Source organism: Denticeps clupeoides, chromosome 13, assembly GCF_900700375.1.
Source record: "Denticeps clupeoides chromosome 13, fDenClu1.1, whole genome shotgun sequence".
NCBI classification, from domain to species: Eukaryota; Metazoa; Chordata; class Actinopteri; order Clupeiformes; family Denticipitidae; genus Denticeps; species Denticeps clupeoides.
In genome coordinates this window covers 9,322,038-9,335,595 of record NC_041719.1, presented here as the reverse complement: position 1 = coordinate 9,335,595, position 13,558 = coordinate 9,322,038, and the positions used below count along the sequence as shown (strand labels likewise).

The window sequence follows — 13,558 nt, the reverse complement described above, 5'->3', positions numbered from 1 at the left end:
CGGGGTTTGTTAAAATGGGGTATTTACTTCACCTGTTAGACGAGAATATGTGTGATGAGAAAACAGGTGAGGAGAAAACAGAGAGAAAACAGAGATTTACAGGTACAATTTCACCCAAATTAACGTAAAATGAGCCATGGTAATCATTAGGATGGAAAAAATTAATGGGATCATGACACAATCACTAGATATACATATCTAATACACAATGAAGTACATTAATTCTAAAGGAATATGGTTGTAGTAGCCAAGAGGGTAACACAACCAGGGGTACTGTCCCTGTAACTACTGAATAATAATGTCAGCAAATGCCATAAATGTAAATATAGAAGGTCCACTGATTAGGAACAACTTAATAGAAAGTATAGAATATATGTAGCTTTTTGACATGCTCTTAAGATCAAACATGTATCATGTCTGTCAGATTACCCTGTCTCAATCAATAATTGAGCAGCTTCAAAGTTTTTCTAATATTATATATATATAAAAACTTTTACAAGTTGCCAGTTGTGCCACAGAGCACAGATAACTAAGCTATGTAGCACAGGCATAATAACAAATGCAAGTCTTTTTTCAGGGTAATCATATTTCTGTCCCAGTAAAAGGCTTTTTTGAAAAGTCTCACTGTACAGCACCAACCTGGCTAGTATAAAAACCCCTCAATCAAACTGCACTTTTATTCCATGACCCATGTAAAAATGATACATGTGATCACACACCCCTCACTTAATTTAGTGGTGCACTTTCACAAGGGCTCTTAGTGTTCTGAGTGCCGTGCTCACAACAGGAACGCAATTGTTTTTCTTCTAAAAATCTGTAGTGTTTCTCCATCTGAGCAATATTTCAGAGAGATGTGGGGCGTCAGTCCTCAACAGTAAATAAGCAATAAGACCGGACCGAGTTGTGTTCCATGAGCCCACGCAAACTGTTCAGGACCAGCCTTGAATGCAAATGTTGCAGGCGAGATGACGGACATTATTATTATTATTATTATTATTTAATCCATCCCACACTGATGCAGCTGTGCCCCACTGCTCCATTTACAATTCAATTCAGTCACACACACACACACAAACACAGGTGAACACTGAACTCATAACCCAAAAGATAATCTCTAATCTTGCTGAAATACATAACCACACTCACACACTAACAGACAGCTGATGCAGAGAAATAATATGAAGTCAGCAAGCAGAGGAAGTGCAAACAGAATCAGACAAACATAGTGCTTTACAGAGCTAGGAGATGACAGGAGGGATGTTGGGTAGATAACTGGAAAGGGCTGGAAAAAAAAAAAGATACAGAATCGAGAGAAGAAAGAGGAAGGGAGAAATATGAGAAGTAGGAAGAAGAATTTTTTTCCATGGATGCCCTGTGAGGTCTGTACTCTCTGGTCCCTCCCGCATCGTGGAGCTCTTGCCAAGCTTTGCCTCTTTCCTGCACTTTAAGAAATGTGTTCTTTTATCCTCAGTTATCCAAAATTACCTATTTAGTGTTGAACTGGACACTTGTTTGACATCACTTACGTCATGAGGTGACACCGTCAGCACACTCCGGCTCTTCCTCATCTTCAGCAAAGTCCTCTCGCCTTCCTACACCAGCTACATCTGTTCATGAACCTGCAGAGGTAAAAGACGCACACCAAATGGGCATACATTTAACTCTCCATGTTTGGCAACCAATTTAATCCAAACAACTGTTTGCACCACATATATGGAACGCATATACTTTAAATTCCAGACTATAGACTATATAACATATAGGCATAAGGGAGAAATTAATTGTACATAAATAAGTTGCACTTGTCTATAAACTACAGGTGTCCCGGATGAAACATGAGATATTAATGGAGCAAGATTTTATCACGAAGCGTGAAATGGATGATCTGAAGAATTAAGTGCGAAACAGTTTCATTGGTCCACTGTGACCTCTTCGGTAATTTGTAAAAGCCACAGTTCTCAAAGTGCGTGAAAAAAGTAGCGGCTTATATGTCTGAATCTTTGGTATGTACATACAGTGTGCGAAATTTTGATAGCCTGCTGATTTTTTTTGATGAAGTTTGCCCACTAACAAAGAAATGATCAGTCTATAATTTCTATCATTGGTAGGTTTGTCTGAACAGTGAGAGACAGAACAATAAAAAAATAAAAATCCTAAATAATGCCTTTCAAAACAGTAAAAAAATAATTTGCATTTTCATGGGGCAGTGGTGGCCTAGTAGGAAAGAGAGCGGGAAACAGGCCCGTACTTGGAAGGTTGCAGGTTCGAAACCCAAAACTCCAATGGGCCACTGAGGTTCCACTGAGCAAAGCACTGTCCCCACACACTGCTCCCCGGGCGCCTTTCATGGCTGCCCACTGCTCACCAAGGGTGATGGGGTAAATGCAGAGGACGCATTTCGTTGTGTGCACCATGTGCTGTGCTGCAGTGTTTCACAACGACAATCACTTTCACTTTGTGAGAGCTGGACATATGCTGAAGTCTATTCAGCATAGATCTGTCATTTTCTGTTCTTACTGCCAATAACATAACCCCCAAAACCCATACAATTTACAAAAGTGTTTGTAGAAAAAACAAATAAAGCCAAACTCTACTCATCTTCTTTATTTATACTGAAAAAAATTGATGCATACCTGATTTTCAATTCTAATCAGTTTGGAAAATTACCTTATTTATGCTGCAAGAAGCAATTAAAACTGTGCTTCTCGCTTACATTTAAAGAGTGCACATTCATATTTCATCATAAATGGCTTCCTTTTAGCAAAAAAAACAAGCTGTTAGAAAAAGCAAGCAAACGACATTAATTCACAGCTGGCATTTCAGCGTTTCCCATCATCGCCTTTTAAGGGAAAACTCTCTGTTAGACCTTCGGTTACAACAGTGAAAACCACAGAAATTTCATGCATTAAAAGCTACTCTGCCCAACACTGGTAAATGACTTTTTCTCTTGGGGTCATCGTCTCATCAGCAGCGTGACAAACATCACTCACCCAACCACAATTATTCTCCTAACAAGGCATGGTCAGCAGGTAAGGACGACTAGGCATCAATCCTTTCTAAAGCCTGATGGTTCAGCATTCCAGAGACAAAAGGGAAGAATAGAGACCAGGAAACAGCCACTTCAGTCACACTTTCACGGTATGAGGTTTTATAGCCATGGTTTTCAGGACAGCCTAGACATCATAGGCATTCGGGCAGCCAAAACATGAACATGTGACTCTGTTCTCCTCAATGTGCCTTATTGTGCATTTCTCTTATTTTTTTTCACAGGTACAAATAATGGAGATCCTCTTTTCAGGAATCCTCACGTCCAAGGATGACGCACTACATCCACACACTGAAGCACACACAGGCTAGTGCATGACTGGGTCAAGCACATTATCCAGTCCAGATCCTTCCAGCCCAGCTACAGATCCTGGTATTGTTTAAAAGGTCACAGAAAATCATCACACAGGCAGCATGTGCTGTAACAGACTGATTGAAACAGGTCAGAGACCGATTCCGATCTGGAAAAGGCTTCACTCCTTACCTCCACTTGGAAAACTGGAGAATAAGCTCACCGTCCCGTTTTTTTTAAGCTTATAAAATCACACGTTCTGTTCACACTATAGTCACTGCAATAGTAAAACATAAAAAAAGACTTAATTTATGTATGATTTTTTTTAAAGCTGTCCAGGCCTAGAATTTATATGGCCAATAGTGCTCTGTGTTTTCATTTCTCTTGCTACTTCGAACCAAATTTCCCTTGCGTCTGTCTTAGACGCCGGATCTATAGCAGATGCCTGAAGTGAAAAGCAGAAAAGCAAAACAGTGCAGCGAGGTCCCAGGGGCAGCAGGTTTTAGATGCTGGAAAACCAGATCACAAATACTGTGATTTATCCAACGCCAAATTACCATCCGTGTACCTCCCTGCTCGATCGATAAGTGACCCGGCAGTAATTACATGTTCCCGTTTGCTGCTCTACAGCGCGTCTCATTTGCAATTCTCAGGCTAAAATCACTGTTTACCATCTTTTCTTTTCATCAGTTTCTTCCACACTGTGTACAGATCCAAGAATTGTCCTCACCTCAACTCCAACATCATTTTTCAGTAATGTCCTTTCCTGCCCCGTTCTCAGCTGAGGTCAGCCTGTTTCTTCCAATTCCGCGGCTGAGAGCACAATCAGATAACCGCTGAAAGAAAAGACCTCCAGCCGTCCTCACCTTCCCACAGTGAGTAACTCCTGAAGGTGACCACTCTGACATTGGTATTCTGACCAGAGACGCAGGCCAACAAAGCATCCATTTCACATTACTTCACATTACATAAAAGATTCCATCTATTCATTTTCTAACGCTGGTCAAGTCAAAGTCATTGGCTGAAGCTGAAGCCCATCCCAGAAATTTTTGGCCAGCAGTTATTCACAAGGTGAAAATATAAAAACACACGCACACACACAAAAGACAATCTCTTTGGACTGTAGAAGAAAATATGAGCCAGAAAAACCCCCACAGACAAAGGAAGAACATGCAAACAATATTTCACATTTCCATCGCATGCAGATACTGTTCTTTGTATCACTACTGCATTTGTACATTTAGCAGACTGTTCATTTAGTAAACTAACACAATCCATTTTTTAATTCCAATTGCTTTGGAGCATTTAGTGACCTGCTTTGTAATATTTAAACAATGATAGTTTGGGCTGAATTATATATATTTAGTTTATGTGAATTGCTCAAGCTTTCTAAGTTTAATTGACCACAACTGAATTAATATAATCTTCAAAATTCAATATGGACATTCATAATGCAAGGTGGAGCATGCCATCCATCCAACCTTCCACCTCTGCGTAGTACACAAATGCCAGTGATTAATCCTGGCACGCCCACCCACTGGCTGTAGTTCTCATAGGCACCCACCCACATCTCCAACCGCCAGGTCCCCATACAGGGTTAGAATCAATGGGTGAGAGTGTTCATTTCAAACCTACCCTACTGCTACTGTACCCTACTGCTACTCTAAAACAGAGATGAGGAAAACTGTTCAGTTAGATAAAGATAACAATCCACATCCCACTGTTTTCCAAGTATGCTGGGATGCGTCTACCATGCAGACCCATGGAACTAGTGTATTTACAGGAAAGTCACTAAAGACATTTTTCATTGTTTTATATGTATGAGCACATGTACATGGCCTTCGTCACTGTCACATGCGCAGCAATTCAAACAGCCCATGTTAATCCGTGTCACTGGGAGCATAAAGAACCTCTGCCCTTCATTTACGGAGTGACTCTACGGCCATCCTGCCTGACAGGGGAAAAATGTGCTCCCACTGACAGCGAGCTCATTCTGAGGGCTAGATGACAGAAATAGCACTCGCATCAAAACGACGCCCCCGCCCTCAACCAGCCCATTTAATGGGGGGATTTCTAGGAACCCGCTCAGAATTTATGGCTATAATTTTAAATGTGCATAAATGAGCAGCCACTGGGATTTTGCTCACAATGACAGTCAGCCCTCAGTGCCAACAACATAAAACACAAATGTAGGGTGTACTATTTGTTAAAAATAGCATGGTATCGACATTATGTACATAGTTGACATACTTTATATACTCAGAGAGACAATAGAAAAGAAACACAGCATTGCCCTGTGTAACACAGAGACATTACACATCCTATTACAAACGTATGGGATGTAAATGGTGTATGGTGTATGCAGAGGAGTATTTCACTTAGTATAACGTCACTTCAGAGACTCTCAGCAGCAATCTGAATAGGACATGACCATGGGCCACAAACACTCAGCTCAAAGAAGAAGAGTAGGTGTTCAAAAAACCTTGCAAAATTGACTCATTCTCTCTGAAACGCTAATCCTCTGCAGGCATGTCGCTAATTCTCTGCTTTGTTCGGGTCTTGGTGAATGCTCCCCTGAGCTCGGCGCCAACTTGGTAGCGTGGTAATGGCCGCCTGTGTCCAACACTGACAGTCAAATCGATCTGGAAAAGTGAGACGAGGTCATCATGTTTAATCATTTAAAAAGGGTGGGAAAATACTGTCTGTTTAGGCAATTCGGATTTCTTTTAATTACTTGCCTATAAGACGAGGGATTTCTTTTCCTCTAGTTGGTTCCTAATCTGCTGCCCCAGAGAGCACCGGGTTACATATCAGAGGGATTAGCACGGCTGCAGGATTTTACCAACGAGCAGAGGAGAAAGATGAGGAAGCAAGCAGAGAAGACGCAAGAAGAAGAGTCTGGAGGAGTGAGATGAATGGATTAAAAAATTGAGTTGAGGTTAACCAACGGACAGCGTATCTTTTGAATAGATGAGTCCGTCTCATCTGAAAAATCCAATTACTGCACACCTCAATGGAACACATCTGAATGGGTTGCAATATCCTCGTGCCAGTCAAGAGGAAAGTGCTCATGAAAACTCCTGTGCTGGACACAATCTTCGAAACCTGTACAACCACATGGTGAAACAACTATAACAATCCTAAGGAGCTGGATGTCTGTAGGAATATTACGCATAATCCAAATGTTTCGCGATACAGCACAGGTTCTAAACCTACGGTATCCATGTGCAGTTTCCTCAGCTAGGGAAGTCATAAAATATAACTGTAGTTATCTACTATTTAAATTACACAGCATACTAAAGAACTTGTCTATTTATTTAAATTATATATACTCAGAATCATCTGCACAGTTGATGTCAATACATTAAAAAGGCAATGATCTAAGGCGTACCTTCCATGAAGGTTGGCATGTGATACCACGCTCACCATCTTGATGAACCCAACACACAGAGCACTCAAGCAGCTAATGATCATTTTTCCCCTGGTTTTTATAAGCACTGGCACTGCAACCTCGTGTCTTCCAGAGTCGTGGCACTGTTTCTGCGTTCTAGCACGTACAAGCGAAATTTGCAGACTTGAGTGCACTGTCCTGTTACGAAGGCAGCTTAACATATTTTATCTACATTACTTTCACCAAGCACAAAGGGTACATCCCTTATATCCTCCTCAGCAAGGGCAATCCCAAAACAGTTCAACAGTTTTGGATTAGTCTTGTGTGTGAGGAGTGTGTTCGCAAATCTGTCTCGTTTTGGCACTCGTTTGTTTCAATGTGACTTTTATCATGTACACTTTTAATTTTTAATGTTTAATTTAAATAAATTTCACTACAATGATGTAATCAATCATTTTTTGATCATTGACACATCCCCAGTTGTGAACCAGTTTGTGAACACTTTTTTCACTATTCAAACGGTCTGCATTGACATTAAATGATCAGGAGGTGCCTGAGACCTTGAAACATGACCCTGCTAAGGCCACCCTGTGAGAGGATTACGCAACAATTTTCTTTAGATCCATATGCTCGTGTAAGATTACGCAATGAGAGGATTTCATCATTTGTAAACAGTAAACAGCAAACAGCATCTGGACATGCCTTCTGACTCCCAGCACTTCTGTGTGACTGAAGATGAGTCCCTGTCACCATTGTACCCCAATCATATAGCGGAATGATGAGGTTTTTTTTGTTTTTGCTTTTTTAATCATTGTCTTTCACTCATTTGCACACCTTCACCCTACCTTTTACACATTTTATGTTAAAGACGTAAAAGTGTAATATTTGGTTATGTTTGCAACATTTGCAATACTGTGGTCTGTAGCAGTCGCAAAAAGCATTTCACTGCATATCATACCGTGTATGACTATGTATGTGACAAATAAAATGAATTTGAGTTTTTGCATCTTCAGATTAGCAAAAAATGTGTGGGTCATATGTGTGCTTCACATGATTATAAATTCACCAATTATCATCAGTGTCCTGCCCAGAGGGACAGGTAGGAAAGCGACAGAGTGTGAATGCTCATTCGACCGCGTACAGTTAATTGGCATTATTTCTGCCTAATTGTGCTGTTAAGTCTGGAGGAGGTGTTGATGAGCGCACCGTGTCTCCCGGTACACCACTGCTTTGTTCCTCTCCAAACCATGTCCAAATAATTCTTCATTAACTAACATTAGCACAAACATGCAGCGTGCTGTTGAACTCAAGAGACTTGTCTTCCATGTGCAACTGCAGGCAGTAAAAAAGATCACATTAATATTCAGTGGCTCTGTGCCCTGAAGAACGAGGTAATTTATTCACTATAGACGCTCTGTAAGCACTTGCCTTGACACCAAAGGCTCAATGGTGGGGCATAGTGTTCACCGTCATGAGTGCCTGGCATCAGCTAAAGCGTGATCACACACACAAAAAAGGCACCGATGAGGAGAAAAGGAGAGAAGGAAACTAGGCGAACAATGGAATAAAGAAAAATACAATCCAATTCACATTCCCATTCACCATGAGAAAGTTCCCTCTGCAAATAAAAAAATACAAAGTGTCTGGAGAAACCACAGAAGTGGAGTATGGAAGGAGCAACTGAAATAGAGAGGAATGAGGAAGAGAATAAATGTGAATATAAAAGAAGGGGAGATCCGGAAAATGCACTGAATGAGGATGAGGATGTTGAGGATGTAGCTGAATTGACATGGATTATAAACACGCTACGAGCTTCAGACGACAGCTGCCAGCACAAGAGAGAAATCCGAGGGTCAGATAAGATGTTATTACCTTTTATAAACTATTAATAAGACTCTAAAAGCTATCCCAGATGGCTTTTATTAACTGCGTTAGTTTTGTGCTGACAAATTAACAGTGATTGATAAATCACAAGTGTTAATAACAAACATCATTATATGCGTAGAGATCATTATATGGTCAGTGATGTTGGTCTACAGTCACTATCAGAACCGTATTTATTTATTTAGCTTACATGCAAAGAGATATTGTACAGTATTTTAAAAACAGCTCCAGACTTGTACTTTTATTTGACAAACTTAAAAATGAGTACCCTGCTATTCTCCCATGACAAACAGCAGCTCCAGCAAATCTAAGTGGTCAGCAATGTACAGTGCTTAACTTAAATAAAAAATAGCCAATAAACAGTCATACACAGCATGCTTGTATGAGTGTTAATGAACACGAGGCTTCGATATTTTGTATTTCCAGCAGAACCGCCCAGTGCGCCGTAAAATTTCACTCAATGCTCAAGAGGCAGGGAGCTGCAGCGACACCCTCTCAATAATGACGCTCATTAGTTGATGGCTAAACACAAAAAGGGAAACCCCAATGGCAAAAGGCCTCTCGCCACCCCACTCACACTGATTGGCACTATGATTCATCTGCCACACTCACACAGTCAAGCAGTAAATTGCAAATTCAATACTGAGAGGCTTTTTTCATAATTAGACAGCAACCGTCGTCGGATGCGCTTCAACGCCACAGTGTTCCAGGGGTCATGACATTCAACACGGGCCATCAGGACAAGCCATGTCACCACTCCCCCACAACAGATGGGTCCAGCCATGTACAACAGCTTTCAAATATAGATTTTATAATTCTATGACAAAATTGCATGGGTAACATTATGCTTCCCACTTCATCCTCACAGGGGAGGTGGTAGTTTCCAACAGAAAAGAGAAAACACGAAGTACAGATGAGAGAATGCTCTGGGACTTCCTGTTTGTGCCCAGGGTATTCAATTCTCCAACTGACGTGGTGTTTTTCACAAAACATTCATTTGGCATTTAATTATTCCCATCTCACTTTCCAGTCACATGTTAAGAGCATAAGTGTCAAATCATGACTCATACGGCCACTGCAACGAGAATTCAATTACAAAGGAACCATGTATTCAGCAGATCAATATCCAGAAATCAGGTCATACACATAACCACAAATTCCAGAAGACCACACCTTTTAATGCATTTTATAGTGGATTCAGTTTATTTCTGCATCGTGGAAATTTTAGGGTTCTACATAAGCACCTTGAACAAACTGATACACAATTATTAAGTGACAAATGTTCCATTTAACTACATTTAACTACTACGAGTACAGTGGTACTCAGTAAAATACCAAGCCATTCAGTCCACCCTGCACAGTCCCTTATGGACCCTTATGGACTGTGGGATTTCTTTTTTGCAATTCATTTTAAAATTGATCCAAAAATGTACAGTGATCGCTGTGGAGGTCGCGTCTGCTTCTGCAGTCCCGAAACAGCGGACGCCACCGTTAAGATGTAAGTGCCAATGGGTGAAAGTACTAGCCGTGAGTTAATGTCCAATCACTGTTGTGCCCCACTCACCCTCTCACACTGTTGTAACTGGAGCTGAGCCTGAAGTGATGTGGAGAGAAGGAGTCAAACTGGGAAGAAAAACACACTCACGCAGACACTGGGATTTCCTCACCATTTATTAACTTCCAGTATTCCAGTAACCCCAGTCAGGCTAACAGCTCTGCCGCAACACATCAGCTTGGCATTTCACATCTGTTTCTAACCGCAGCAAAAGAAAATGCATTTCAACAGACCTACTGTGGCCCACGAGAAAATCGCCCGCCCATTGTTTTACTGTCACAGCTCCCGATCCACCGCCCTGCCCGCAGGGGGCGTGGCTTCCCATACCCGCCCTGCCTTGGATAACTCCTAACACTGAACCCTTCTTCGTCTGACTACTCTCCTGGATTCGCCCTTGCTGACCTGACGTTTTGACCTTGACGTTCCGCTCGCCTGCCCCCGATGCCAAAATGGCCGAAATGATTGTGTTTTGTGTGTGTGTGTGTCTTTTCGTTAGTTGCCACAACCACATATTCTACCACATATTGATGCCCACGAATTAAATAAAATATAAAGAAAACTAGAGCAAGCAAACAAAAGCATGCATGCGAGACATTAACGTTTGCATCACGCACTCACATGACAGAATGAGAGAGACACAGAGAGAGAGAGAGAGACAGAGAGAGTGTATGTGTGGATCACTGTGTGTGATCCACAGCATCCTGACTGATTTGCCTCGCAAAATAAGCCAATCAGACTTCAGTGTGGACAGGCTATAACAGGCTTAACTTCTTGTGGAGCTTATGATAACTTCAAAAACTGATAACTGTTATCAGTACAGTAGAGCATCATGAGCATGAACCTGAATCTCACAAGTTGAATTTGAGCAAGCTGAATAATATTATTATATTAATAGTTTTGTTGCTTATTGAAAAGGGTGGTAGTAGCCTAGTGGGTAACACACGCGCCTATGATCCAGAAGACCCAGGTTCAAAAAATACAGTACAGGTCAAAAGTTTGGACACATCTTCTCATTCAATGTGTTTTCTTTATTTACATGATGATTTACATTGGTAGATTCTCACTGAAGGCATCAAAACTATGAATGAACACATGTGGAGTTATGTACTAAACAAAAAGTGGAGACCTGACCTCCACAGTCACCGGACCTGAACCCAATCCAGATGGTTTGGGGTGAGCTGGACCGCAGAGTGAAGGCAAAGGGGCCAACAAGTGCTAAACACCTCTGGGAACTCCTTCAAGACTGTTGGAGAACCATTTCAGGTGACGACCTCTTGAAGCTCATCGAGAGAATGCCAAGAGTTTTCGGAGCAGTAATCAGAGCAAAGGGCGGCTATTTTGAAGAAACTAGAATATAAAACGTGTTTTCACTTACGTCACCTTTTTTAACCCCAAATGTTAAGTACATTTATTTGTGTGTATTGGCAAGGATCTCATGATACGATACATGGGTTATCAAACGGGTTAACCTATGTTTGTGAAGTTGTATTTCTTTTTTTCCTGTATATCATAAATGTTTCACAGAAAGGTTGATTAAATGGGCCTAGTTCTGGAGCCAGTAAGCCACAGGTTTTAAGCTTTGATCTAATGAAAGTGTTAGGTTTGAATAAAAACCTTTTTTTTTTGAGGAATAACAGCAAATTGTTGGTCATTTTAAGAGGCCTTTCATGTTGCATAACACACAATTGATACAGATGTTTAAAAACACAACAGTGTTATTTTGTCCGAGTACTCCGATAGCCCTAAAATATTAGATAATACTCTCTGCCCGCCTGCTCTCCTCCTCCTGCTGCAGCTCCACACACAGTTTTCTGTTGCTACAGACATGTCTGCTCATGCACCCCCCCGGCCCTTCCCCTAAAATTTTCTTTACGCACAGTACTGCCTGGTCTGTTTCCTGCTGCATGTTGCTGAAAGGAAGCCTGGAGAGGTGACACTGGACCAGCACATTTATGCACTGTCACTTTTGTCATTTTGCTCAAGCTCGCACGGTAAATTTTTACATTTTACAGCATTTACCAGACACCCTTATCCAGAGCGACTTACAATCAGTAGTTACAGGGACAGCCCCCCTGGAGCAACTCAGGGTTAGGTGTCTTGCTCAGGGACACAATGGTAGTAAGTGGGATTCGAACCCGGGTCTTCAGGTTCATAGGCGAGTGTGTTACCCACTAGGCTACTACCACCCACCCATGTGAGGCGCTAAATGGAAGCTGAGCAAAGTAAAGTCTGAGTTGTAGAAAAAACTTTGACCAGGAAAAAGCTGTACATATCAGGCTCAGGTCTAACTTTTAGGGCCATTAAAGTGCTAATCGGTGGCTAAATCCACTTATCCAGGCTCTCTGTCTGACTGGCCGACGTCCAGATAATCCTGTACAGTTGCTGCGATCAGAGGCGGGCCATGGCCTTCACAATCTCTGATTGGTGTAGAATACAAAATGTTCCTAATATGTGTCGGTAATATGTGCAACTGCCTTTTTCTTTTCTCATTGAGAAATTAGGTCACAAATTGGTCGCACTCTAGAGCTCACACCAATGGCCAATTCAGAGTCGCCAACTTGCCTGGTGTATAAGTCTTTGAACAGCATGGGGAAACCAGAGAACCCAGAAAAAACCTGTGCCGTGTAAGAGTGAGCATGTAAACTCAGCCCCCGGACATTAAATATAAAGGTCAAATCTCTGTGATCCCCAGATATACACATGAAAGGTCAATTGTCTTGTGTGCGAGGTTGTGGCTTCCTGAATGTTGAACTATGGTAACAGCAGCTTAGAATTATTGTAATTATTGCACACACGCATTCGACATTGCTCAGGAAATCTGCTTCAATGACAATGATCATAGACTGTGTATATTTTAGTGTATAATGCAACTTTTACCCATAGAACGCGTTCTGGATCACATTCGGCAAGACAACTGAAGCAGTGCATTATGGGTTTTTTGCCTATGTGTTACATTGTGCATTGATTGGCTGTAAAGGTATCCGCAGCCAGACAAAAACAGAAATCTGTGCCCTGTCGTGCTAGTGAAACAAAAATGAAGGGGTAAATTATCTTATATTATGGGATTATTGTACATCTGTCAACACTGATTGGTACGACCAGTACAGTATAAGTCAGAACCCAAGAGTATCGTTTTTTGGATATAAATATATCCCAAAAGGAAGTTATGTTGTTTAGGCTAAATTATTCATGGAATGTGATCCACACAGATTGTACACAGGGTTTTATATATATCAGCTCTGTTTATACATTTCCAGTGAACTGTAGAATATTGCAATATGTACAGTATCACAAAATATCATGATATAATCGTATCATGATACACACCAATAGTCTTGTTCATAGAAAGTCTGACCAAACAAAGATTTTGTGAGCCGTATAAGTACGTCTG

General features: G+C 41.2%; 1 protein-coding gene across 2 annotated transcripts in view; it reads right to left on the bottom strand.

Annotated features, from left to right (window-relative positions):
* pde4ba (phosphodiesterase 4B, cAMP-specific a) overlaps positions 1-13,558 on the bottom strand; it is a 105,647-nt gene that overhangs the window by 81,680 nt on the left and 10,409 nt on the right. The window contains exons 1-2 of one of the 2 annotated variants that reach the window (XM_029001864.1): positions 2,991-3,105; positions 1,527-1,619 (exon numbers count right to left, since the gene is read on the bottom strand). In XM_029001864.1, the coding sequence (XP_028857697.1) occupies positions 1,527-1,568 (42 nt within the window). In that variant the 5' untranslated portion in view covers positions 1,569-1,619; positions 2,991-3,105. Of the gene's footprint in view, positions 1-1,526; positions 1,620-2,990; positions 3,106-13,558 lie in introns of those variants that run through there. The other variant, XM_029001863.1, reaches the window with a different exon arrangement.